Here is a 23,719-nt window from a genome sequence, read left to right as displayed (position 1 = left end):
CCAGTCGTACCTGAAAATGAGGTGTCAACTTGGTGAACCTACCAGACAAGACCACTTGCATGCCAAATACCATAAGCAGCAAGTGCTAGACAGACCTAAACAATCCCACAGTCAACAGATCAGATCTAAGCTCTGCAGTCACAGAATCCTTACAATGTAGAAACCGACCATTCAGCCTATTAAGTCCACACCAACTCTCCAAAGAACATCCCACCCGGGCCCAACCCCCTACTCTATTTCTGTGACCCTAATCCACCTAGCTTGCACATCTTTGGACTGTGGGAGATGAAGGGCTTATGCCCGAAACGTCGAATTTCCTGTTCCTTGGATGCTGCCTGACCTGCTGCGCTTTTCCAGCAACACATTTTCAGCTCTATGGGAGAAAACCAGAGCACCTGGAGAAAACCCACGCAAAAACAGGGAGAATGTGCAAACTCCACATAGTCGCCCAAGGGTGAATCAAACCCAGGTCCCTGCTGCTGTGAGGCAACAGTGCTAACCATTGAGCCGGCATGCCACCCTGTCACATCCAGTCATGAATATGATGGACAATTAAACAAGTCACTGGAGGAGGAGACCACTCAAATATTCCAATTTTCAGTGATCAAAGAGCCCAAAACATGAAGCTGAAGTATTCACAGCAGTCCTTGGCCAGAAATGCCAAGTGGATGATCCATCTCAGCCTCCTCCATTACAGATAGCACTCTTCAGCCAATCAGTTCACTCCATATGATATCAAAAAATGATTGGAGTCCCTGGACATTGTAAAAGATATGGGCCCTGACAACATTTAGCCATTGTACTGAAGATGTGTGCTCCAAAGCTTGCCAGTCCTCTAGTCTCTACTGTTCCATGATACGGAGGTGCCAGTGTTGCACTGGAGTGGAAAAGCTCTCAGTGCGGTCTCCTCTACATTGGGGAGACAGGACACCAACTTGCAGAATGTTTCAGTGAACATCTCTGGGACACATGCACTAAACAACCCCATTGCTCTGTGGCCAAACACTTCAACTCCCCGTCCCACTCCACCAAAGACATGCAAGTCCTGGGCCTTCTCTACCACCAAAGTCTAGCCATCTGAAGCCTGAAGGAAGAATGCCTCATCGTCCGCCTTGGGACCCTTCAACCACACAGGATCAATGTTGATTTCACCAGTTTCCTAATCTCCCTTCACCCTACCTAATCCCAGATCCAACCCTCCAACTCAGCACCGCCCTTTTGGACTGTCCTACCTGTCCATCTTCCTTCCCACCCACCTATGCACTCCACCCTCCACTCTGACCTATCACCATTACTGCCCCCCCCCCCTTCATCTACTTATCATATTTCTGGCTAGCTTGTCCCCCTAGTGCCACCCTCCTCCCATGTACCTCTCAATCTCGTTGGGCACTGCCCCCTCCATATTCCTGATGAAGTGCTTATGCTTGAAATATTGATTTTCCTGCTCCTCGGATGTTGCCTGGCCGGCTGTGCTTTTCCAGCACCACACGGTTGGATTGTGATTTCCAGCATTTGCAGTCCTCTCTTTCTCCCTGGACAAAGTCAGATGTCACACAGTACCACATTATAGTCCAATAGGTTTATTTCAAATGACAAGTTTTTGGAGCAATGCCTCTTCATTAAATGGTGAAGTGAAGCATACAGGCATAGAATTTATAGGCAGAGAGATCAAAAGACCATACAAATGGTGAGTGAATGTCGCATAATGATTCTCTGCAGGTGATGAAAAGTGTCAGATGGTGTGAGTAAAGTATCACCAGCTGAGTAGTAAGGGAATGGGGTGACCCATAATCCAATTAATTGAGGCAGAGAGATAATTACAAAAATTTAAAAACAAGGTGATGCTGGAGACAAACCAAACAGCTGGAATAACTTGGAGAAAGTGAGGACTGCAGATGCTGGAGATTAGAGTCAAAAGGTTTGGCACTGAAAAAGCACATCCGGTCAGGCAGCATCCGAGGAGCAGGAGGACTTATGTCCGAAATGTCGACCCTCCTGCTCCTCGGATGCTGCCTGACCTGCTATGCTTTACCAGCGCCATGCTTTTTGGCTGGAATAACATGATAGGTGCAAGGGTCGCATGCCAAGGGTTTAACCAAAGTAACAAGTAATCCAAAATTGTACAAACTAATTAAAGTAGAGAGATCATAGCAAGTTTTCAAAGTGATGGTGTTAAACCAGGACAGTAAGGAAGACTTTACAAATACAGAACAGTGTAGTAGGATTACATGTAGCGCAATATGAACACTAGATCACAGTTGAGGCCGACTTCATGTTCCCCTAATTAAAAAATGTTAAATTCCTCAGAAGAACAGCTATATAGCTAAAAAGCTTTGAAATCCTTTGGGGACATCAACTGAATAATTCCATTCCTGTATAATGCCACTGTGCTGTCAAATTTATTTTGTGATGCCCAACTTGACTTAAATTTATTTTGTGATGCCCAACTCCACAAAACAAACTTATAATGCTCTTTCTCCCTACAGATTTTGCGAAGATACAGCAAGGATTGGCTTGAAAGGAAAAAGCCCCCATTTGGAGTTATCAGCAGTTGTGTGCTCCTTATGATCATATATTCAACATTTTGTGATACTTTCTCCAGTCCAAAGATTGACCTAGATACCTTTAGTCTAATAATAATTGTTCTTTTAAGTAAGTGTTGCTTGGTTGGACTTTATGATAATTTTTTTGTTGCTGTCAAGTATGTCACTGTCAGCTATGTCAGGACAAGATTCTGCAGCAGGTCTGATGAAATCTGTGATTTATCTGGTGGTAAGCTAGTGAAATATTTGCAAAACCTTTTTTTTACCCCTTGACTACTTTCTTCGAGCACATGTGCTGGTCATACCATTTAAAACTGCAAATAAAACATTAAAAAGGGTTGCATTTATTTTCATTGAGTCACCAATTATTGATGCCAAATTTCTTTCCTGTGTGTAAATATATTTGATGAGCTAACCACAGGCAAGTAAACTATAATAATCTTTACTAGCAGTGAAGAAGAAAATATAGATTTGGCTGACTTATTTTGTTTCAATCACATAGCAACAATGAAATCGGGAACCCTGGTGTAGGCTACCTGCTCCATCATTTAATACAATCGTGACTGTTCATTCTGCTCTGTACTCTTCTGTTTTTTTTTCCATACCATTTGACTCCTTTAGCTAATTACTTCAAAAAAAAACACCTTAAATGTTTTGGCCTCAACCACTTTCTGTGTCAGAGAATACCGCAGGCTCACTATTCTCTGCGTGAAGAAATCTTTCCTCATCTCAGTCCTAAATGGTCTCACCCATATCACTAAGTTGAGACTTCATGGTTCTGGACTCCCCAGTCAGTGGAACATCCTTCTGGCTTTTTACCCTGTCTAATCCTATTAGAATTTTTTAAAAGTTTCTGTGAGATCGCCCCCCCCCATTCTTTTAAACTGCAATGAATATATTCCTAACCGATCCGTACTGTTCATAGCGTGTCCCCATGCATCAGTCCTGCCATCCCAGAAGACAGTTTACTAAACCTCTCTCGTGCACCTCCATAGCTAGAACATCCTTCCTCAGATTAGGGGGATAAAACTGCACACAATACACTAAGTGTATTCTCACCAATGCTTTGTAAAATTGAAGCCAGACTTTTTGAACTTGTCCCACTGTGAAGGCCAACATAACATGTGCCTTCTTCACTACCTCACCCCCCCTCCCCTATTTATCACTGTTGATATAGTAATCTGCCTTCCTGATTGTTTTTTTTTAACCACCAAAGTGGATAACCTCCCATTTGTCCATATTATACTGCACATACCATGCATTTGTCCACTCATGAATATTTGAATTCTCCCCTCTCTGGGAAGGTAATTGATTATGTTGGGATAGTTTCATAAATTATTACAGCCCTTCAGTACCTATGTTCATGTTGACAGCCTGTTATTTCATATTGTTATGAACTCATACTGGTAACCTAAAACAAGTTCTTTGGGTTAGGATTAATCTGAAACCATCGGGAGCTGTCCAGCCATGGAGATACAGAGCACAAATCAATCAGGGTTGACATTGTTTTTATAATTCTGTAGTTTTAGCTGATGTCGTTGAAGAGCCAGCAATGACTTGACTATTTTTCTGTCCTAGTTCAGGGACTCTTAAATATTTAAAGTTTTCTCTTCTGAAATCAGCTAATAGCACATTCAAGGGATTCGACCTGGAAATTATTCTTTATCAGAAAGTTTCTTATTCTTTCAAATAGTTCATTTATTCCAATTTTTTTTTCTTTCAATGTGAGATTTTAGTTTTGTTTTAAATAGACTTAAGTTGTGAATGATAGTTACAGATATCATGATACACCTAGTCTGAAACTAATACTACCATTATAACTCCCATTTTTCATAAATATTTCATGTATATAATTTCATACAGATAATCTATTAGTTTATCCAGCGATAACTTCTATCAGTTATTTCAAAAGCTCCAAGTTGCCTTTTAACAAAAATAATTGAAAGTTCAAGATGGCCAACATTCTGTTGAATGCCAGATATAGTTTATTTCTTTGAACCATGTGATGGGACTGGTTAATTTGCCACTAAACTAGTTTTATTCTTATATCACATTTAAATATTATAGACATTTCAGAAAATATGAAGTGGGGCATTATAATTCTTTTTAATATTGGAACAAAGTACTCAACTGCAGTAATAAAAATGCAAAGAGCAATGGATAGCTTGAAATTTTAATATCATTGTACTTCTTGAAACTTTATATTTGACAGTTGAATAATGTAACAATTAAAAGCTTACTATACAGGAAATGTTAAACTTAAACTTCATTTAAGATGAATGTATCTTCATAGTTGTTCAAGATTTGTTCCAATTATATTGCATTCACTTTGAAAATATTTCTGTGCTGTTGAGGTTTATTAAATATTATTTTCATTTTTCTTTCAGTATTTTTCCTTCAGCTGAGTTTCATGTTTTTAACTTTTATCATTTCTACAAGGTGAGTAATTGTACTTTCGTATTAACACATCAGTATATTTTACTTTACCTGTATTTTTCAAATATAATTTGGTAGTTACAATATGTATCAATTGCAAATATTTACATGAAAACTTGCCGTAAGAATTAATTTAAACATATATTCAATTGCTCTTTCTCTTTCAGAAAAAAATCAGGTTTCACAGCTGCAGACACAGTTGCCATTATGTTCTGTTCCACCCATAAATCACTGACTCTTGGTAAGTAAATTTCATTTTAGAAAATGGAATCTCAGCAATATAATCTGTTCTTAAGAGTGGTTCCACTTACTGTACTTCAATTTGCTTTTAATGACCAATGTACTTGTTATTAATCCTTATAACATATTGGAATTAGACTGCAGTAGTGACTTTAAAATTTGTCAATATTTCCAGTATCCACATAATTATTGATTGATATAGATGGAATGATATCAAGGATTAATGTTATGCAGTAAATTGTTCAATTCTTAAAAGTGGTCTGTCACCGTTTATAGCTGAAGTATTTCTAGGGAGGCATTCGGATATAGAACTTCATTTCTATGAGAATGTAGTGAATCCTGTCAAATCTCAGAATTGCAAGTGTTTAAAAGAAGCTGAAATGCAACTGCATCTATTTTACTGTTTCTTCATGAGTTAATAATCTTAAGCAACAAAAGCATTTAAACATTGCAAAATCATTGTCACAGTCAGATTGAAAGCAAAATGCTAACAAACACGTCCCTTTTCAAACGGTCTGTGTTTAGTTAGTTACAAATATAGGAATTATGTATGTATTTGCTTTAACCCTGAGTGTGTAGTCAGGAGTTCACTTTTCAAAACACCGCTTTAATTCAGAAATGCCTCCTGATGTCTTTTTCAGGCATGTATAATAAAAAGTTTTGCTTAGTATGGACCAGACAATGAGTTGGTTCCCTGACTGGATTATGTAATCCTGATAGCAGGTATTCAGAATTTTGAGGGCACTATACCTTTTTCAAACCAGTAATTTGACTGTTCAAGTCTTCATTGAATAAAGTCTGCACTTCATGAATATGCCTGATGAGCCTTTTCAGTTCCAGGGCACACTCATTCAACAGGAATTGGGTTCTTGTCTGCACCCACTTATGTAGGTATGCATTGCTTTCGGACAATTGTGGTGAAAGTAGGATAATTTACGACAGATGACATAATATCACTATGTCCAAACCTTTTAGTGATGCCTGCAATTCTGGCAGACTGTCAAATGGGCCAAAGAGGGCTGAAGTTCTGACATCGCAAGATCCTTCCTCATGTTTCTGAGTTGCCTGCACAAATCGTGCTTTTCTCTTGTCCTTGAAATGAAGAGACCTTTAAACTTTTGTTGGTTCATAAAAAGAATGTGGAATTGGTGGATTGGTGGAATTTTGTATTGAATGATTCGTCCCAACTGTGCTAACATAAAAATAGCTGTTTTACCTATATCCCATATTTCCTCAGAACAATAAAAGAGGGGGAGACAATAGCCAGCAAAGGTTGTAAGTGACAGCAGGGTAACAAAATTGGGTATTTGTGTCTCCTAATATACTATGAGTACATTTTTCCTCTTAAAATACAGCAAATATTTGAAATTAATTATTTTAATATAACTTGATTATTCCAAATTTAGCAAAGTGCCAAATGTGTTATTTTGTACTGCTTTACTCCATTACATTGTATGTATCATGTGTAGTGCCAGGGTTTGCTGAAAAAGTATGAGGCATCTGAATGGTACATGCTATAGCTAACGTGCAAATTGCCAGCAACATGTAGCTCTGAATTGAAAATGGACTCTCATTGTTGGCTCATGAGTATAGTCCACCACTGGAGCTACAAAAGCAACAGCTTATGCCAAGAAGTTGTGTAGCTTAATCACGAATTGAAAAGCAGCGTGTGGTCCCCTCAAGAGAGAAAGTGCTTTTTCAGCTTCAGGTTAAACAGAGAAGGGGTCTGTGAGCAGATGGGGAATAGTACAGACAGTTCTAAAATGGGAACATGTAACAATTAGCTTTGTTAATGGATACCTTGGGTTTGTTTTGACGACGAGTTTGAATTTGGCCAATTAATTTAAATCACTCAGAAATTCAAACCCAATTGAATTTAAAAAATTATTGTGTTGATAGCCTGAAACCAATCATATTATGGGAATTTGTTGCATCATCGGCGGTATTTAAGAAAGTGATTTTTGGAAGTCGGGAGAAAGCCACCTACTATCTGAACAGAGAGCCAACTGTCATCTGAAGGGAGAGCCAAACCTAAGATGCAGTGAAAGCAAGTCCGCTATCTGAGAGAGAAATCTGGCTTTCACACAAAATTGGTAATCTCTCTAAAAAGACCCATTAAGGGTACCACTGTATTTCCAGCTCAAAATCCTCACTGAAGAATCAATGGAAGACAGGCGCTTGTGATGTGCGATCAGCAGAAGGAAGGTTGAAGATAACGTGGAAAAGATGTAGACTGTGCTTACTTGGAGAAATTAAGTTTAAACTTATTGTTCTCTTATTAATTGTATTTATATAAGTGGGACTGTGTTACTAAAACAGCATGCTTATTAGACTTTACTATGAAGGTCCCACTTTCTCAGCCTTGACCCTTGCCTCAGGTAGAACTGCCACTGCTTGTCTCTCTGTCTAATGGTTATGGCAACTTTATCTTTACCGCTTAGCATTAAAATAAATACCATCCAATCATTCCAAACTGTCTTGTGCCTCAGACTGCCTATAACATCAATGTCTTTCTGACCTTCTTGCTGTCACTTCTGATTTTGTCCATTCATCTTTCCATGCTGAACATTCTCTCCAGAACCCCACTCCCCCCTTCTGCTAAGTTTATTTAAACCCTCCCTAACAGCACTGACAAATCTCCCCTCAAGAATGCTAATCCCATTCCAGTTCAAGTGCAAACGGTCTGTCTTGTATAGGTCCCACTGCCCCTAAAAACAGTTCCAATGTCCTAAAAATCTGAAGTCCTCCCTCCTGCACCATCTCTTCCGCTCATGCATTTATTTGGCCTAACCTGCTATCCCTATACTCACTTGTACATGGCACCTAAAGTAATCCAGAGATTACTACGTTTTGACTCCTATTTTTTAATCTATTTCCTATCTCCCTGAATTCTGCATTCAAAACCGGTTCCCCTTTCCTACCCATGTCATTGGTACTAATATATACCACAAACTCTATCTGTTTGCCTTCCGCCTTTCACAATGTTCTACAGCCATTCGATGGCATCACTGATCAGGGCACCAGGAAGAAAACACACCATCCTGGAGTCTCTTTTGCAGCCACAAAAAAGCCTGTTTCCATTACAGACCCCTACCACTATAGCCTTGCCATTGTTCTTCCTCCTCTCTTTTGCAGCAGATCCACCATGGTGCCATGAAGTTGTCTGCCACTGCTCTCCACTGCACAGTCATCTGCCCCAGCAGTATCCAAAGCTGTACATCTGTTAGTAAGGGGAATGGCCACAGGGCACTCGTACACTACATTCCTTCCTCTCCTCTGCCTGTTGGTCACTCATGCCCTTTCTGTCTGTTCCATCTGCATCATTGGCATAACCACCTCATTGAATGTGCTATCCACAATGTTCTGAGTATCATGGATACTCCATTGTGAAATTACTTGCAGCTCTTGGTCCAAATTGCAGTTTGCCAGTAGCTGCAACTGGTCACACTTCCTGAACATGTGTTCACCAGGGACAACTGATGCTTCAGTAATTTGCCAGCTAGCATAGAGCTTTGCTGCTATGACTTTTAAGCCCCTGAGTAATTTTCTTTTCTGAAAGAAAATATAATAATTATGCTTATCAAATATTACTGTTAACTTCCCTTAAGCTAACTGTACTTCCCCTACCCTACCTTGCTGACTTACATTCCTTTATTATACTGGCCCTGGCATTCACTTATTGTTGTTTTAGTGAGACCACACCTGGTATATTGCATACAATTTTAGTTCCCTTACTTGAGGAGGGATCACTTCCATTGGACATAGTTTAGAAGAAGTTCACAATATTGGTTCCAGAAATAAGGGGCTTGTTTTATGAAGAGAGATTAAGCAGTTTAGGCCAATACTCTCTGAAGTATAGGAGAGTGAAAGGAATTGAAGTATACACAATGCTAAAGGGGATTGACAAAATAGACGTAGGGAGGTTGTTTCCTAATGTGAGGCAATCTGGGATGGGAGGCCATAGTTTTAGAATAAGGGGTGGCAGGTTTAAATTAGAGATGATGAGAAATTAGAAAAAAAACACATTGGTGGAAAAGCTCAACAGGTCTGGCAGCACCTGTGGAGAGAAATCAGCATTAACATTTCCAGTCCAGTTCTGAGGAAGGGTCACTGGATCCAAATTAATCCTGATTCTTCTCCACAGATGCTCCAGATCTGCTGAATTTTTCCAGCAGTTTCTGATTTTAAGCATCCACAGCTCTTTCAGTTTTTATGATGAGAATCTGTAAAATTCCAGAGTATATTTAATGCTAGGATATTGAGTAAATTTAAGGAGGAGATGAACAGATTTTTAATTACTAATGGATTAAAAGATTATGGAGAGCGAGCAGGAAAGTGGAGTTGAGCCAAAATGAGACCAACCATGATCGTACTGAATGGCTGAATAGTCTTGGGGGGCTGAATTACTTACTCCTGCTCCTACATTTTATGTTCTAATAGAAATTCAAACATGTGAATTCCCTAAAAAATGATTCTAGCAGGAGAACAGGATTTCTTTTTTACTAAGGAACTTAGCTGTGTTTTTTAAATTGAATTGAATTGGCCTTATTGTCATTTACTCAATGAGTACTGTGACAAATTTATAAGTCATCACTTACAGCACCATCTGAGCTACAAAGGTATGTAGGTACTGCTTCTTCAGTTACAAGATCTTGGAAAATAGAGAAATAAGAAGTCCAGCATTGCAGAAATAAAAGTTCAAAACAGTGGTCTTCCAACCCAGCCCACGCTCGCACTCGGCATCCAGTCTGCACAGGGCTTTGGCTCCAAACTGTGCCAGGTGTCACCTTGGGGATCACCTAGAGGTTGAGAGATCGCTCTGGGTTGGGAGGGGGAGCTCTCTTGCACACCCATACAAATACTTCCTATGTTTCTCACTTTTTCCTCACTAAGCTATGACATTCCTATTTTTCACTTCAAGGTTTGGGAAGCAAATTAAAATGTAAACAAGCAGGCCTACATAACACTCTGCAGCAAATGAACAAGAGTAACTCAAAAATGAAACTAAAACCACATTCCCCTTCTGAACAAAGAATGCATGGTATACATTAAACTTAAGTTATACATTGTTCTTAACACAGTTCAGTAGAACAAAATGAAAAGGTCGCTTTAAGGGGCATTTTAATTTTTGTAACCATCTGTCTTTTTCACTCGTTCTGTTTTACATATACAGAAGTAACAGTCTAGTTACGTCAAATACACCATGACTATGCATAGAAATCATATTCTACTCAAGTCCATTTTGTTCCCAACCATTTACTTTCCTTTGTATTTGCTCTTGATGAAGCGTCTGCTCCAATATTGTATCTTCCTGCTACATGAATGAGTTTCAAATTTTCTGGCAGCAGTATTAAACTCTTTTTTTTAAATACAACTGTCTGATTTTTGGCATGAAACTTGCAAGGAAAGTTAGAGGAAAATGGTTCATATAAATAGCAGTCTGTACATATATGTTGGAATGTCGTCTTCAATGGCAAGAATTATGCTTTCCAGAAAAGTAACTCCAGAAAAGTTCTGGATAATGCTGGCATCAACAGCCAATTTAAATGACTTTTAGTATAATTCAAGCTGTCAGAAGTACTTTGACCATTTAAATTCCTTGCCTTTCTTTAAAAAGCTTCTCATTGAAGCCAATAAATTGCTGAAATTCAGAACCAACTTTGGATGAAATTCACTTTTGCTTTTATATGGTGAAATTTCTTGATTTGAAAGAGAGAAGATGCTTGAAAATTCTGGCTATCCTTGTTTTTGCTTTTCTTGTTGCTACTTGGCTAGGTTCCATAACATCGCCCCAGTAAGTTGCTTTTGCTGTGAAAAATACACAATATGCCAAGTTTATAACCAAATCGGCTCTTCATGACCCGTCAAACTATTTCTCCCAGGTTTGGCCGAACACAATCACATCATCAGTAAATACATTACAGTGTAGTGATCCTCTTGCTTAATCTTTTAAATATTTTCATTCCGAGCAATATGACTTTGCATTAGTAACATGCACCTGGGGCTACGAAAGCTGGTCGTTCTTTGGTGGTATTGATCAATGGAATTTCCAAGAACTGTTTAATGAATCAATTTTTGAAACAAACTTTGCTTGTTTAATTCTGTCATACAGTCATCTAATCTCGGAATTGTATATGAATCTGCCTTTTTGCACTGCGTTGACTTTGTGATAATCCAAATATAATCACTATGACCCATCTGGTTTTGGTAGAATTACAGTTGATGACCTCCAGCTATTGTGATTCAATTAAATAATGTCATTTTACTTCATGAACTTGATCTCTTCCTTCACTTGGACTAACTTCCTTTGGCTGAGCCGATAAGAATGCTTGCTTTATGGGTAACTCATGCCATACGTTAACATTATGCCTGACCAAAAATGTTTTCCTTGGTCTATTTACACAAATCAATTTCTGAAGCTGTAATAATTTTCATAGGTCCCATTTATAATTTTCTATTGATTGCTTCATATTCCATCGAATTTTTCAAGCATTTCTGCATTATCTTATGTGATTTCTGGAGGAATAGTTTTGGAATTTTGATTTTCTGATCCATTCTCAAGTTGCGCTGATATGTTTATTTTGCTCCCAAGTCCTTTTGCTGCCACTAACATGTTTATCTCCTGAATCATCCTCCCTGTCATAGCATTGCTTTAACATATTAACGTGACATAGTCACTAATATTTTCTCCTGTATGGAGTTCTTATTATGTAATTCATATCACTGAATTGCTTTTTGATTTGATAAGGTCCAGTGACCCTCACTTTTAATAGTTCACTAGGGTCAGGTGAGATTAGCAGAAAGAAGATGGCAGTACTTAGCTTTGAGGATTACAGAAGATCATTGACCTTCTTTCTACATTGCTGGATGTTTCTACTCACGCAAGACGCACAGACCAGGTTGCAATCTGTGTCCACGTTAGCTTATTCTGATTGCATACCTGCTGGAAAAAGGACTTCCATTCACCCCATCACTGTGTTCACCAATGGTTGCAGATCCCTGTCTATGAACCAGAAAGCGAGTTGTCCTTTCCTCTAAGCTATTTGTTCGGTAATAACAGTTGAGCACCACAGTGTGGGTGCCTGTTCCTGGCTTGGATCAGTTAAATCGGTATGCAGTTTAAAATATGTACCAGAGGCATCAAAACCAAAAGATCCTATGATCTGTGTTTCCATCTCTCGAGCTGTGTAATTCCCCAAGAAAAGCACCCAAGCATCCCATTGCATAATTAATGAGATGAAGACAAGAAGCTTGATGGAGCAAAGTCACTCCAGCAAACGCAAACTGAGTGCCATGAATGTCATATGACAAAACACTTCAAGTGACCATTGGAAATTCCACCCATAGATTAGAAATGTATTTTTTTTAAATGAAGATAACTTAAAATATCCTCTCACCTCATGCCCATTTAGCAGTTTAAAATGACTGAATCCTGTGGACTCATTTGGGGAATCCTTAATGACGAGTAGTAACAAATCCAGTCATTAGGATATTCCTGACAATTGGCTGTAAACACTGTCTTTAAAGTTTGATTTTATCTTTCTAATGCTCCTTGTGATTGTGGATAGTGAGTTGAAGGCATAAATTGTTTGATTGCCAACTGTTCATTATTTCTTTAAAGTTCTGTGACATAAACTTTTGATTGTATTTTCTTTGATAATTCAGTTCTTGCAAAAAAAATTGAACCAGTATTTCCACTAACATTTTTGTCAAAATGATTCCCAAAGTAACTGCCTCAGGGAATCTTGTTGAAACATTATGATCTCAGCTGAAGGTAATACTGGGAAAGTCGGATTCCAGAAGAAAATCTGACTTGATAGACATTCTGGGTTCTTGCAGTTGGCCACCATTTCCTATTCACTAAAAAATATTCACGCAAAACGGCCGGTAGTCTATCATAACAGAACTTCAGTTTATTACACAAAAGAAATTTTAAAAAGCTATACATATGACATACAAACAGCACAACAAAGTTTCAACCTGCTCCTCAACACTGTCATTTTACAAATATTCAATTCCAAAAATATTCCTCTTGCTCTTAGAGACCAAGACAGCTGAAATAAACTTTTTACAAATTTGATATCAAAGATTTTTTCAGTTGTAACAACTTGAAGATTTCCATCCAAGCTTATATTCTCCATAAATTAAAATACTTCGGCTACATTTGATTCTCCTGATAGGAGAAATTATTCTCCTTAAACTGAACTTCTGACTCTTCCACATGGAAACCTTGAACCTTCTGTTCTGAAGTCAAAACATAACGAGTGGATTCTGAGCTGTTGTGATCTCCGGAATATAAACATTTCATTGATTTCCACAACCATGCTTCCTCCAAGCTCTTTTTTGCAGGCACATGATTTCTTGGAATTGATGCGCTTCGGTCACTTTTCCAAATTATTTTAAAACCTTTTCTTTAAAAAAATTACCTTCACTCAATTCACTCACATCCTCTTGTGTCTCTATTTTAAAATCTAAATCCCAAAATATGATACATCTATTCTGCACCTTTCACCACAAGATCATCACATTGTTAAAGATGCTGATTCCCACCTCTGGTTTTAAGTGGAGGTCCTAAATGGTGTACTAAATCCTGCTAAATTGCTCTTCAAAAACTTGAATGGGAATTAGGAATACAGGTTTGATATGGTGTTTCCCCACTACCTGACAAATACGTCCTTATGCAGTCCTGACCAAAAAAAAGTTCTAATATTTTAGCATGTGTTTTCTGAAAAGTTAAGAAATCTGTCATTGGAATTTTGCGAGCCAATCAAAGCAACACTTTAATGCGCCAAGGAGTGAAGGTCAATGTGCAGATTGTCTGATTCCCTACTAGATTGTTCTGTGTTTCCTTGGATCCCTGTCAGTAAACAATAGCACAATTATATTTCTACATTTTTTTAATTCACTGGACCTGTAACCCCATCTCTTCACTTCAACAGTTGCACATTTGTTAAGATGTAAGTAAGTAAACTGGCCTACAGACTTCATGGTAACAAAGAATCCAGAGCAATTTAAAAAAAAGAAACTGAAGCCTTAGGGGGAATTTTAGGGGTCTGAGTGATATGGGCTTTGGCCAGACTTCTGGCAAGGCCTATCTCAACACCTGGAGCATCTTGCTAGATCTTTTATGCTTTTGACAAGTAGTGCAGCACATTTTTTGCTACGCAGTGGTAAACTACCAGTTAAGGGGGATTATTGCTTCTTAAACACCTTGTTAATGGCCCAACTCATCTCATTAATATTCAGCTTCCTATCTTACCAAACATGTCAAAGAATCAATGAGGAAACTCCACAAGGAAATCAGAGCAGGTACCTGGCAAATTCAACTCTCCACTTGCTTCAAAGGCCCGCCATGTTGGACACCTAACATCGATATCTCAGGGTAGGCTTCATTGCTACCAGCCACATTCACCCCACGTCCACGGACATTTGCATCCATTATGTTCCAACCTGTATGGTCCCTCTTGGCATATCTTCAATCTGCTTAAGGGACACTTCAGTGCTACTTCTCGGTCTGCACCAGCAACTTATTGTAATACTGCAGCGAGGACACTGGACCAATATGGACTGGACCAGACTGCATCTCCAGGCTCTTCACTTGCTGTCAAACCACACTGACTCTGAGCTTTCTGGATGCTGTTAGCATCCCTACATTGCATTGCTCTGTGCTTTACCCCCTCAGCCAGAGCTACCAGGTTCAAATTACCTATGTCTTGCTTTGTTGCTTAGAACAGACATAACACCAGAAAGCTAATCATGGTTGTCAGTAGACCTCAGGCTGCATCAGTCTGTCAAAGGGGATAGCATTCTTGTCAGGAGGTCTCAGCACAATAAGTAGTCTCCAATAGCTGTCTCTAAGGGTTTGGAAACATTCAGTTAGTCACGTGGGATGGTCAAAATCAGGATACACTCCACATAAATTGTGGAGAGCCAAAAATCAGGCTCCCATCTAGCACTTCTGTTTATTGTGATCTGTTTTCTTTCTAAAACGAAAGAGACAGGTATTAAAACCTACTGAGTCTCGAGGCAAATAGCCCTCTCAAAAACTTAGTGCAAATTGGATTGAGCCAAAGAAAATGTAAGATTTACATGACATACGGTGTCCTTCTCCTTTGTGAATACTCATGCAACGTATTTGTTAAGGACGTAATTTGCTTCCTTGGGCTCCATGTATAAATTCCCTCCTTCGTCCTTGAGTGGACCAAATTTTTCCTTGGTATCCTCTTGCTCCTTACTTGTGTATAAAATGCCTTGGGATTTTCCTTAATTCTGTTTGCTATGACCCCTTTTAACCCTCCCAATTCTTTGTTTGAGTTCTTTTCTGCCATCTTTTTATTCTTAGAATGCCCTGCCTGTCTTCAGTTTCCTAAACGTTACATCTGCTTCCTGTTTCTTTTTGACTAAACTGGTCCTGAGCTCTGATCAATTGGCCTTGGAAAGATTCCCACTTGCCAGACTTGCCCCAATCTACTTCCCCAGTTCCTGACTAATATTGCAGTAGTTAGTCTTTCCTCAACTTAATATTTTCGCCAGAGACTACTTTTATCCTTATCCATAAGTAACTTAAAACTTATAGAATTCTGTCAGAAGTCATAAGACACCAGATTATAGTCCAACAGGTTTAATTAAAATCACAAGCTCTCAAGGAGCACTGTTCTTCATCAGGTGAAGTGGAGGGAGGTGCACAGGCACAGAATATCCTGTGAGCTTGTGACTTTAAAAAAACCTGTTGGACTCTAACCTGGTGTCGTGTGACTTCTGACTTTGTCCACCCCAGTCCAACACGGACACCTCCACCTCATTTACAGAAATGGTCCCCCACTGAGAACTTCAATCACCTGGCCAGGCGTATTCCCCAATACCAGGTCACGTATGTCCCCTTCCCTCGTTGGAGTGTTTACATATTGTTTCAAGACATTGTCCTGGACGCACCTAACAAATCCCACTCACCCCCACCCCCAAATTCAAGCCCGTTATACTAAGTGAGTCCCAGTCAATATAGAGGAAGTTAAAATCACACACAACAAATCTGTTGGTTAGATTAGTTTCCCAACAGTGTGGAAACAGGCCGTAGGCCCAACTAGTCTTCACCGACCCTCCGAAGAGTAACCCACCCAGACCCATTCCCCCTAACTAATGCACCTAAACTACAGACAATTTAGTGTGGCCAATTCACCTAACCAGCACATCCTTGGACTGTGGGAGGAAACTAGAGCACCCGGAGGAAACCCACACAGACACGGGGAGAATGTGCAAACTCCACACAGATAGTTGCCCGAGGCTGGAATCGAACCCGGGTCCCTGGTGCTGTGAGGCAGCAGTGCTAACCATTGAGCTACCGTGCCGCCCTAATCCAAACAATATTGTTGTTTTTACATTTTTCCATAATCTGTCCACATATCTGTTCCTCTATCACCACCTGCCTGTTGGGAGACCTGTAATACAATCCCATCAAAGTGATTGCATCCTTCCTAATTCTGAGATTTATCCATATGGCCTGGCTGGATAAGCCTTCCAAGGTGTTCTCCTTCAGTACAGCTGTGATATTCTCCCTCATCAGTAATGCAACTCCTCTTTTACATTCCTCTCAATTTCACTTGAAACTTCTAAATCTCAGAACGTTAAGCTACCAGTCTTGTCCCTCTCTCAACCAAATCTCTATAATGGCTACAACATGATAGTTATGTGTTAAGCCACGCTCTAAGTCCATCTGCCTTACCTGACACACTCCTTGCATTGAAACAAATGCACTTAAGACTGCTAGTCCTGCCATGTTCAATAACCTCCTCTCTCTGTTCTTTCTTAGTCCTAATCTTTGACTCCTTTTGGGTCATTTTACTTCCTGATCTACTGCATTAGTTCATGCCCTCCTGCCACACTAGTTTAAGCACTCCCAGATGGCACTAGCAAACCTCCCTGCCAGGATATTGGTGCCCTTCAGTTTAGGTACAACCCATCCTTCTTGTACGGGTCCCACTTGCCCAGGAAGATATCCCAATGATCCACATATGTGAAGTCATCCCTCCTAGACCAGTTCTTTAGCCACATATTTAACTTTACTATCTTCCTATTCCTAACCTCAGTGGCACGTGACACAGGAAGTAATCCCAATTTACAAATGTAGAGGTCCATTTTTCAATTTCCTACCTGACTCCCTTTATAGGACCCTTTGTCTCCTTCTGCTTATGTTGGTCGTACCAATATGGATTACAACCTCTGGCTGCTAACCCTCCCCTTCAGAACACATTGTGCCTGCTCAGAGACATCTTTGACTCTGGCAGCAAGGAGGCAAGACACCATCCTGGAGTTTTGCTTGTGGTCACAGAAACGCTATCTGTGCCCCTGACTATGGAGTACACACACACACTTTTTCGTTGTAGTGTTAAAGGAAACCAAAGTGAAGACAGCTCGTTTTGATTTTAAAATGATGTACACTTTGGTGTAGCTTGACTGTGTCTAGTAAAGTTTGTAATCCAATCTTTTTGATCAAATGGTGCCCTTCTAACATTTGACAAAATTGCTAGCTGTGTAAGTTGTTCATGAAAATGAAGGAAGTTTGATTAATGGAGATGAACAAAGAAAGAAGTGATGGAAAGATCTGGGGTTGAAGATGGTAAAATAACAAGTGAAAAGAACATGCAGGTTGAGAGAAGGACAGAGATGTGGCTTGTCATAATAGGAGCATTGTCATTGAGGACTGTGCTCGATGGAGTTCAGAAGGATGAGAGGGGATCTGATTGAAACTTACAGAATACTGAGACGCCTGGATAGAATGCACATGGAGAAGCTGCTTTCAATATCAGGAGAGACTAGCCCCTGAGGGCACGGCCTCAGTGAAGGGTCAATCCTTTAGAATGGAAATGAGGAGGAATTTCTTCGGCCAGAGGGTGGCAAATCTGTGGAATTCATTGTCACAGAAGGTTGTGGAGGCCAAGTTATTGAATTTATTTAAGTCAGAGATAGATTATTGGTTAGTCAGAGGATCAAAGGCTACGGGGAGAAGGCAGGAGAATAGGATTGAGAAACTTATCAGCTGTGATCAAATGATGGAACAGACTCAGTGGGCCAAATGGCTTAATTCTGCTCACATATCTTATTTTCACGTGGACACTGTCCTGAATGTAGAGGTTATCAAATTGTTTGCATTTAAGAATAAACATAAGTTTTTGGACTTTATTACTTTGATATGAGTGCCATTTTCTTTGCAACATTTTGCTTTTGTATTCCTGTTCTTAGGTGAATTGTTACAGTGCATCTCTAGATAGTAGATACAGTAAACTTATTGAAAACCATCAATAAACAATTGCATTCCTTCATTATTGGAGAGTGACTATCTTTGATGAAGCCAATGAGGTTAATTGAGCTAGAAAGACTGCCCTTAAAATCTCCAGCCTTTTTATCCCTGAAATTCTGTTAATTAGATAAATAACCACAGCCATTCTGGTGTATGCCAGAATGTATCCAGCTGTCGAAGGATTTTTTTTTACACTGATCTATGGTTTTGGTGCCAAACATGATTGAAACATCCTTAATGTTTAGGATAGCAGTTTCTTGTGTGTCCACATCTACAGCAAGGAAGGCTATGATAGGTGGAGTAGTTCTGGTGGAAACTGAATTGAACGTTGATCAAATAATTAACTGGTGAGTAGGTGCCATTTATTGGCATTGTTGACATTTCTTGCATCACTTCTTTTATGATTGGCTGAAGACCAATAAGATGGATCTTACCAGGTTAAATAGTCTGTTTTTTTTGTGATTCAAGGTGGACAATTTTTAACATTGTTTATAGATATCAATTCTACAGCTATTCTGGAATTGTTATTGGGCAGTGGATTATTCTCCCAGAATTCATAGCCTTTGCCATGCTACAATTTACGATCAATCATTCGGGGTTTCAAATGCAAGACAGAGCGGGAAACAAGTAAAATTTCTTGACGTGAAGTGGAACTTCTCTTTTTCACAGATGCAACTAAATCTGAGGCTTCCATGATTGGACATGGTTCTGGACCCTCAGGAAGAAGATTTTTTCAGAATTTGATTAGGGGAATAACCAATTTGGTAGCAGCAAAATATTAAACATCAGAGGTCAAACTGGGGAGAAGAAAATTAGAGCTAAAATCTGTTATAAGGACAACCTAAGAACTTTGTTAACAGTTTACTTTTAATTTTGATGAAAATACTGGGAGAGAAATTATTGCGACATCATCACTACCACTCTAAGCACAGGTTATTTTCAGTTAATTGCTGATAAATATGAACGTTACTTCGTATTTTGAGGCATTCATTTTAGTGTGAAAGTATCCAAACCGTTTTCCAATTTTGGAAGTGTACAGAATGTATTTTTTAGCACAGAATGTGTAGCAGCTTAAGAGCAATACAGGGTCATTTAAATGTAAAATATTCTTCCTTAAAATGCTGTATTTAGTTTTGATGCAAGTTATAGTCCATAATAACTGTATAGAGCAGAAAATTATTTAATGATAATTTTTTTAGTGAAACTCAGTTTGATTCATTGTTTTCATTAGATTATTTGCCAGATTGCATTTTCACTGATTGATTGCGGATGAGGTGACAATTTGACCCTTAATCATGGAGTGTCGCATTGAACCTGACATTGAGCTATGACTTGACATTGTTCAGTTGGAAATCCTACATGTTTAAGCTCCCAAGAGTTTGTTAAACAACAGGAGGGTGTCCTAATGGGAATATGGAGTGTTCATTGTGACTCAGTTAATATAGTAGCAATGGGTTTTTCAGCTCCAACCTCATAAATATCCATTCACAATATGAAATTACTTTGTAGAGGGCAGTTGTGTAGATAGAGGTCAGTGATGTTTCTGGGGACATTAAATGTCCCAAGCACTTGAATTCTGTTAAAATCAAATAAAGATTCTGCTGTGTTTAAAAATAGTTGTGTTTTGCCAGTGATTGAGTTCCAACTTAGTTCAGCCTTCAATGAAATAAAAAAAATAACTTTTAAAAGATTTAATGTATATGAGAAAATAATAGTCATGCTTTATATAAATGTTTACTGTTAAAAGTTCAAGAAAGAGAACTGACCACTAAAGCTGTTCTTTGTTTAATTCAGGAATATTCCTGTATGATAATTATTTCATCAGTGACAAAAGGATTTAATGATCTGTAAGCTTTAAAAGTTACAGGACTTCTACTGTATTAATTTTTATTTAAAGTGATCACATTGTCCTAAATAACAATAATATCACTTTATTGAGTATACTTTAAAAATAACTAGTTTTAGGATTAAAATACACAGGTAAGGAAATGAACAAAATTAAAGGTTTGAAATCAGCATTCCGTACAAAAACAAAGCATGTTTTATGTAGCTATACTCATTTGCTTTGAAGAGAAAAGCATTTTGCTGGCACAGTCCGTTTTGTTTGTGCATTAATATCAGGTTCTTTCAAAATAAGTTACCTTTGCCTGCCAATTGTACAAATGAGGGAATAAATTCCATTGATAGCATCTTGAGCATACATACTTAAAACAACACAATATGTCAAGTAAGACTAATTTATGTTTTATGTTTATACTGATTCTTCACCACTTGAAAAGCAGCTGTTCATAGAAAACTTCCTTTTGGAAGATACTTGCCTACTTTTAAAAATAGAAACATCAGAAAATTCTGTTGTTAATTCAGTAATTCAGTAATGTAGAGTCATACAGAATGGAAACAGACCCTTCGGTCCAACCAGTCCATGCCAAACATAATCCCAAACTAAACTCGTCCCACCTGCCTGCTCCTGGCCCATATCCTTCCAAATCTTTCCTATTCTTACACTTATCCAAACAATGTCTTTTAAACTTTGTAATTGTGCCCACGTCCACCACTTCCTCAGGAAGTTCATTCCATACACGAACCACCCCCTGTGTAAAGCACTTGTCCCTCATGTCTTTTTTAAATCTATCTGCTCTTTAAAAATATGACCCCTAATTTTGAAATCCTCCACCCTCGGGAAAAGACCTTATCTATTAACCTTCTCTATACCCCTCATGATTTTATAAACTTATATAAGGTCACCTCTCAAATTCCTACACTCAAATGAAAAAAGTCCCAGTCTATCCCGCCTTTCTTTATAACTCGAACCTACCATACCCAAAAACATCCTGGTAAACCTCTTTTCAAACCACTTCAGCTTAATAATATCCTTCCTTTAATGGGGACCAAAACTGCATACAGTATTTCCCTCACCAAAGTCCTGTACAACCTCAACATGACCTTCCAACTCCTATATTCAAAGGACTGAGTGATGAAGGCAAGCGTGCTAAAGGCCCATTTAACACTCTGACAGTATATGATTCAAACTTCAAATTATGTACCTGAACCCCTCGGTCCCTCTATTCTACAACCTTACCTTTAATTGTATAAGTCCTGCTCCTGTTTAGTACCATTTCATGTTTACTTCATACTACAATTTAGTTAGTTTTACAAGATATTGACAGATCACAAACATGGGTATTGCTTTTTTCCATTTTTGTGTCAAGTGTCTACTGGGGATTTAACAAGCTTACTGAGGCAATGTATCTTATAAGGCACCAGTTCCATTTAAAAATTTACAAAGCAACAGACATGTTAGAAAATTAGATGTTTCTACACTACCAGCTTTTTCCTTAATTAGTTTAAAATGGTTCAAAAGAAATTGTACACCTCTTCCCAACTCATTTGAATATATATTTATTATTACATTCCAGAAGGTCTGTAGCTAAGTTTAGTGAATAATTCAATACAGTACCAGGATACCTAGGTGTACACATGAATGTCAAGTGGGCTATACTGTGATGCTGCTTTTTCACATGATCACATGATAAATACAAATGCAGTGGACATTTGCCCATCTTAAATAATCCATTCAGTACATCGTACTAACTAATTTATTTTTTACAGCATAGAAATATAGTCATAGAGTCACACAGCATGAAAATAGACTCTTCGTTCCAACCAGTTCACACTGACCATGGTCCCAAACTAAACTAGTCTCACCAGTCTACAATTGACCCATATCCCTCCAAAACTTTCCTATGCATGAACTTATGCCAGTATCTTTTAAAAGTTGTAACCGTACGTGGATCCACCACTACCTCTGGCAGTTCATTGCACACACAAGTCATTCTCTGTTTAAAAAGTTGCCCATCATTCTTTTAAAATTTTTCTCCTCTCACCTTAAAAATGCGCTCCCTAGTTTTGAATTCCCCAAACGAGGGAAAAGACGCTTGATATTAATGTTATCTATGCTCCTCATGATTTTATAAACCTCAATAAGGTCACCCCTCAACCTGCTATGCTCTAATGAAAGAGTCTGTCTTTTCAGTCTATTTTTATATCTCAAAACCTCCAATCCCCACAACATTCTGGTAACTATTTTCTGAACCCTATCGAGTTTAATAATATCCTTCCTGTAATAGCTGACCAGAACTACATACAGTAGCCAAAGCGGCCTCACTTACATCCTCAACATGACGTCCCAACTCCTACACTCAAAGCTCTGAACAATGAAGACAAACATAATAAACATATTCTTACCTGTCCGGAGTCAATGTTGAGGACTCCCAGGCAACTTCGTTCCAACTGTGTACCACTGTGACACCGCCTCTTCTGTGTTTGTCCTAGTCATGGTGATGTTTGTGACATTGTCCACTAGGCATGATTCCATAAGTATAACTATAGCTGTTGCTTGACTAATCTGTGAGACAGCTGTCCCAATTTTGGCATTAATCCCTGGATGTTAAGGAGGACTTTGCAAAATTGAAATGGCCGTTGTCTTTTGTTGTTCTGTTGTCTTTTCCGGTGCCTAAATATTTCTGAAAAATTATGGCAGTTTCATTCATCTATACTACCAAAAGATTCATTCCAATTAAGATCACCCTTTGAGTCTTATTCTAATTTGAAATGTCATTTCCTCGTCCTCTGTCAAAATGTGGCTTCAGAGCTCCAACATATCTTGTTGAAGTCAAATAAGCTTCTTGGACAAGCTGACTAGAGGATTGTCTTCCTGTGGATTAATAAACCCAACATAATTCACTAAGTCCAGATAAGAAAGAGAAAATGACTGTGGAGGGAGAGTGCCAGAAATAATTTTTTACTTTGGTTTTATTCATTCATGGGATCTGGGTGTTGCTGACTTCGTTAACTTTGAAAAGATGATAGCGAGCTGTTTCTTTAGCCGCTAAAGTCCAATGGTGTCATTACCCACACAATGCCATTGGTGGGGGTGGGGGAGGGGTGTTCAAGGATATTTACCCAGTGACAGTGAAGGAACAGCGATATTTTTCCAAATTAGGATAGTGTGTGGCCTGGAGGAGGACTTGGAATAGTAATATTCCCATGTGGCTAGCCTTCTCTGCTGCCTTCTAGTTGGTGATGCTTGTGGGTTTTGAAAGTGTCAGGATCTCTGGTTAGCTTCTGTAGTGCATCTTGTACTTGCACAACTGCTGCTGTGCATTGATGGTGGAGGGACAGAATGCTTGTAGATGCAACGCCAGTC

General features: G+C 38.8%; 1 protein-coding gene across 2 annotated transcripts in view; it reads left to right on the top strand.

Moving 5' to 3' along the window:
• slc10a7 (solute carrier family 10 member 7) overlaps window positions 1-23,719 on the top strand; it is a 268,835-nt gene that overhangs the window by 209,194 nt on the left and 35,922 nt on the right. For both annotated transcript variants that reach the window (XM_060832949.1, XM_060832941.1), the window contains 3 exons: window positions 2,487-2,652; window positions 4,931-4,982; window positions 5,147-5,220. In XM_060832949.1, coding sequence (XP_060688932.1) covers window positions 2,487-2,652; window positions 4,931-4,982; window positions 5,147-5,220 — 292 coding nt within the window. The remainder of the gene's footprint in view (window positions 1-2,486; window positions 2,653-4,930; window positions 4,983-5,146; window positions 5,221-23,719) is intronic.

Source organism: Hemiscyllium ocellatum, chromosome 1 (assembly GCF_020745735.1).
Source record: "Hemiscyllium ocellatum isolate sHemOce1 chromosome 1, sHemOce1.pat.X.cur, whole genome shotgun sequence".
NCBI classification, from domain to species: Eukaryota; Metazoa; Chordata; class Chondrichthyes; order Orectolobiformes; family Hemiscylliidae; genus Hemiscyllium; species Hemiscyllium ocellatum.
Note: the sequence above shows the minus strand (reverse complement) of the source record. Positions and strands in the feature narration are given on the sequence as shown.